The sequence below is a fragment of the Orbicella franksi genome, chromosome 3, assembly GCF_964199315.1.
Source record: "Orbicella franksi chromosome 3, jaOrbFran1.1, whole genome shotgun sequence".
In the NCBI taxonomy this organism is placed as follows: Eukaryota; Metazoa; Cnidaria; class Anthozoa; order Scleractinia; family Merulinidae; genus Orbicella; species Orbicella franksi.
Window position 1 is genome coordinate 5,815,349 of NC_138147.1, and position 5,326 is coordinate 5,820,674.

At 35.4% G+C, this 5,326-nt stretch overlaps 1 protein-coding gene across 1 annotated transcript; it reads left to right on the top strand.

Moving 5' to 3' along the window:
- Window positions 1-233: 233 nt before the first annotated feature.
- Window positions 234-3,821, top strand: LOC145480884 (high-affinity lysophosphatidic acid receptor-like). The gene has a single exon (XM_081459221.1). The coding sequence runs from the start codon at window positions 805-807 to the stop codon at window positions 1,906-1,908; it is 1,104 nt and encodes a 367-aa protein (XP_081315347.1). The 5' UTR covers window positions 234-804; the 3' UTR covers window positions 1,909-3,821.
- Window positions 3,822-5,326: the final 1,505 nt, after the last annotated feature.

Consider the following 5,326-nt stretch of genomic DNA (forward strand, 5'->3'; position numbering starts at 1 on the left):
CCCTAGGTTTGGAAACTCGTCACCTTTTATAGGTAAAACGGAACTCCAATTTTAGGAAGGAGTTTCATGACGACTCCATATTAAAACTGAAATAGAATTCCTCCTCCAAATAAATTTACGTCCTCTCCTAATAGTCTAATAATCCCCTCAAGAAAACATCCTCTTAGTCGAATGCGGATTGCGTTGTACCTGGAAACTACAGATTAATTACATAGAGGAAAACAAGTTTCAAGGCTGCCGCTGTAATTTGTGCGGGCTCATGACGGCATGTGCAGCTTGGAAAGAGAGAATATTGTAACAGATTGTAAACGAAACCGCGTCTTTTTTCTATTTACTTACATTTACATGCAAAGTTGGAGAACAAAAGGTGCATCCAGACGCTGTTGATGACTCTGAGTTTCGGTTTACAAGATGGCAAAGCACTTAAGTTCGTTTTTGCCGTGGGCGACTCGCTGATTATGAGAAGATTCCACTAAACATCTGCCGTTTGCTATTTAAACAGCAGGTTCTTTAAAATGCAGCCCGTAGTCATGGTTTTGTTTGGAATGGTATTAGAATTACGCAGTCAAAACTGGAAAATTAGCTTCGACTGACAGCGGTTAAATAAGGTACAAAACAAACACGGTCAAAGCGACGAAAAAGCAACCATTTAATTTAAATTTTCCTTGTGTTATATTGCACTGTCAGCGGTGGCGGTTCTTGTTTATCACGTAAATTTGTACAGTCAGAAAGGAGACATTTCTTGATGCAACAGTGGGAAATAGAGTACTCCCATCAGAGTGAAAAACCTGCTCTTCACATGTGATGGTGAACGGAACAGTGTCTTCCAATGCGAATGCAAGCAATATTTCGAACACAGATCAAGTTAATACCTCTGATTTTTCGGGATTTTCTTCGGGATGCGTCGTGTCACTGGGTTTTCTGTTTATTTTAATGTTTCTTCTCAGTGTTCTGGGGAATTCGGTCGTTTGCTACATCGTTTATCAGAAACCGGCTATGCGATCCGCCATCAACATTTTACTGGCAACGTTGGCTATGGCGGACATGCTCACGGCAACTTTGTGTATGCCGTTTGCTGTCATCTCCCTCATCGCGCAGAGGTGGCTTTTTGGCGATGTGTTTTGCCAAATAAATGCCATTTTGTTTAGCTTCTTGGTGACAGAAGGCACGTTCGTGTTGCTGACGATCTCAGTGGACCGATTTATGATAATCGTTCAGCGGAAAGACACTTTAACTCCGCGGAAGGCAAAAATATACATCGTAATTTCATGGCTCTCGTCTTTTGTAGTGGTTTTACCGCCACTATTTGGTTGGGGTAAATATGGCTTTGAGCTTGGTCAAATTCAGTGCTCCCTGCAATGGCCTAGTGAAGACGCAGTTGATTTATCGTATGGGCTGTTTTTCTTTACTTCAACTTTCTCAGTTCCGCTTCTTCTAATGGGATATTGCTTCGGTTCTATTCTGAGAACGGTGCGAAGAAATTCGACACGCATTCAGAATCACCCGCCTGTACCTGGAGGTGTTATGACGAAAATGCATAGACCAGGCAAAATGAACATCGACTACAGTTTTAAAACAAGAGCCTTTACCACCATATTAATCCTATTTATTTTATTCGTGATCTGTGGCACGCCGTACACGGTGATCCGGTTTCACCTTCTCGTCAAAGGATATGCAGATTCGCTGTCCTACACCGCGGATGTTGTGGTCATATTAATAGCCTACTTAAACTCTACTTTAAAGCCCATCATTTATTATATTCGGATTAGCAAATTCCGAGAGGCCTGCCTGGACATTATGCCCTCATGGTGTCATGTCCCACATTGTTTGCCGGGAAGGACAATGCGACGAATAAGGCCACATGTAGTATATGAAGTGGATAAAAAAATTGTAACCTCAGCACTCTAAAGGAAACTTCTACATAAAGACACTGATTATACATATCATTATAGAAGTGCCTGTGAGCTGTTAGCCCAAAGGTCTAATATAACTGTGGTTGCCACACACGGGGCAACAATCCAGGAATATTTTTGTTGACACTCAAAGACTTTCAGCAAGAGAATTCATATTTAAGAAGAATAATTAAACTTATATCAGTTGTGAACTTAAACTGTTATGGAATGATTTTGCACTAATGGTGTAAATGTTTGTTTTATCATGACGCTGTACATGACATTTTTTGAATAATTAATCACTTTATGGCTAGCTCATATTTCCAAGATTAATAAATTATGGTAGATTTCTGATGCTAAACAATACTAAACTTGTTCCTATATTGGTGGAGCAGTTTTCACTTAAGTGGCAAAAAGTAATAATTATTGGTTTTGCATGACTACACTACATGATTAGATTAACAAAATCCCACCACCTTTTCATCCAGTCAGAAGCAAAACCAAAACCAAACATAACTTGCTCACATGTTTTCCCATCCTTTGCATCAGTTACGTGTAAGAGTATTTATTGTCAAGTTTTGATTGGTTCACTGGATTGTCTGTGTCCGTTGTGACTGGCTAGAGTGGTTACATTGGTTTTACAAAACTTAATTGAAAACTGCTCTTGACTAATGAATACTAGTTTTATGTTTAAATTTAATGCTATTGGTCATACAAAAGACATAGGTGTAAGTAACAAGGTTATTAAGTACAGATGTCCTGAGTATCATATCATTGAAGCCAACAGATATATCTCTCAAATGAAATTGTGCACAATTTAAGGAATCATTTTTAAAACAAATTTTTGCACCCAGAAAATTTTTCAGGTTTGGTGGAATTACAGCATTGAATTGCCCTCAAAATAAATGTTCTTGAAAGGATATTAAATTTAAAAAATATATATATTTATGGTAACAGTAAAACCTCCTGCATGCAAACACCAATGATGCCAGAATAAGCATCTGCATAGAGGTGAGTACTGATGAGTTGTTAGTGTGTAGTTGGGACAGCGTTGGCTTAGGTGTGGTGTCTAGCGACAGGAGGTTTGACTGTAATAATTTTATTATTGTAAATTATATAATTAATAGAATTAAAAAGTATTAAAATCAGGGAAGGTATTCCAAAAACTGTTGTGCTTCTTGACTTGATGTTTTATAGCTTAAGCTGAAAGAAACATGTCAGGCATATAATCTTTTCAATGGTATATGCCAGATCTTCAACTAGTGCTTCATGTGGTGTAAAAGAACAAGTAGCTTAACTGTCGATTTTTGCTATCGAAGGTAATGTTCATGTAGAGAATGTGTTAAGACTTTGCAAAAAGTTGCATCTTAGGGCAGATTTTTGATACAAGGATTGTAGCATGAACTGATAATGAGTTGTTAGTGTTAGAAACTAAATTTTGACAGCACTTGCCATTTGTCAAGTAACTCTCAAAATGGACTTCCTCAGTGTAATTTGCATTGTTCCTTGGAAACACAAGTCCAACCAATTTTGTGACCAAAACCCCTTCCATTAAGAAGCACTCAGCTTGTGAAAATAAATCTACTCATGAGGGACTTGCAATGGGTGATCTGGCATGATTTCTGGATGGGCAAAAATAGTGAAATTAACTCTTTCGGCAGAAACTCGATTTAACTTTTTTTTTAACTATCACCACTCAAGGTTAGTTCAACTCAGTGTGGGTCGTTGGGAAAGAGACAGGTGTCAACTGATTCCACTAAAGTTGGAAAATAAGCATCTTAGTAAGTTATAAAAATTTTGGAAATTTTACATTTTATTTATTTATATGCAGAATAGGAGTGAAATTGTACATCCTTAAGTCTGTTATGTCTCCCACTCCTAGATTATTGTAGGGTTCTTAAAACATAATAAAAAGTCTTGCAGAGCTGACTTGGGATTAATTTTTTATTAAGCCATTTAAAACAGTTTTAGAATCACAGATTTTAAGAAGAGTACTTTTGAGAGAAAGGGTCAAGAGTGATTAACCCCCATAAGACAAGATCAGAGTTAACCTTACTTTAGCACTGCAATTTATTTGTGAAATCCTCAGTTTAACACTCTGCTACAAATAAACAAAATATGCAAGTGTTAAAACCATAAAGACCAATGCATTTATTTACCATTCTTGTGCCTCGTTTGAACATTTATTTGTTAGACTGAAATGTGTGATTTAATGGATATTTTTTTGTGGTAATAAATCTCTTTTAGGCCATTTGAATTCAATAATCGACTCATTTCCATATACAGTAATGTTGACATATAAAAATAAATGTCATTTATTTAATAATTTCTACTTAACTACAAAGACCAGTTACTTCAATCTGAATATAATTCAGCTGAGTGAATGTTGAGACATTTTAAAAGGGCAGTAAAATGTGTTTTAAAATATTCAGTTAATTACAACCAGGATGTGAAAAATAATGCCAAGCACAATGGATGAACAGGTGCAAGATGGCACCCAGCATTAAATGTTCGTTCAGTTGACATTTTAATTAAAAAGTCTTGTCCTGGCAGATTCTCTTCACTTCTGCATAGCTAAATAGATTTGTTTACTTCAGACATTTTTCAAATACAGTGTATGCCATATTCTTTTACTAAAGATACACAATTTTCCATTTGCACTAGTTAAACCATTTACCTTTCTTTGGTAAGTACTAATGACCTTTATTTAGCATACATATGTAAATCTTGTCACTCTAAGAATAAACAACAGAAATACTTTTTTCTGAAAGCGAAGTATATGGCTTCAATTCTTCATCCCTGGGGACTATCTTGCTCCGCAAAGCTCTCTTTCTCAACAGAGTCAGAAACCAGCAAGATCATCATTAACTGCAGTTTATAATCATAATTTATCAAGGCCTTCAGTTTGGCAAGAAAGTATTGTACAGAATCCTTAAAAAAACATTTTCAAGGTAAAGGTACAATGAGTTCACATTTATTCTTATCACAGAAAGATAAATAATGCTACCATGTAGGATGCATATACTGTCGTACCACGCAAATTCTAACTACTCTGACACATACAGAGATAGAGTATTCCTTCTCAGACAAGCAGATCCAAAATTGGAAAAACAGCTGTCAGGTTTAGGGAAGCCGAAGGGATTAAAAGTTTGATTTAATGTAAATTTACATAATGTCTCAAACTAGTAATCTGCAATATATGTCTATTTTCACATAGTATTTAGAATGCCGTAGTGAAGATATTAAATATTATATAAAGATACAAATCACAAGTGGAATATATAAATTATATATCTTTTACCTTTTGAACTTTTAGGATATTGGCACTATATAAATATTTTATTATTATTATTATTATTATTATTATTATTATTATTATTATTATTATTATTATTATTATTATATACAATGAACTAAAATATGTATTCCAGAAG

What these genes read in the sequence shown, in the direction of transcription:
- LOC145480884 (XM_081459221.1), top strand. Translation starts at nt 805, where the DNA reads ATGGTGAACGGAACAGTGTCTTCCAATGCGAATGCAAGCAATATTTCG.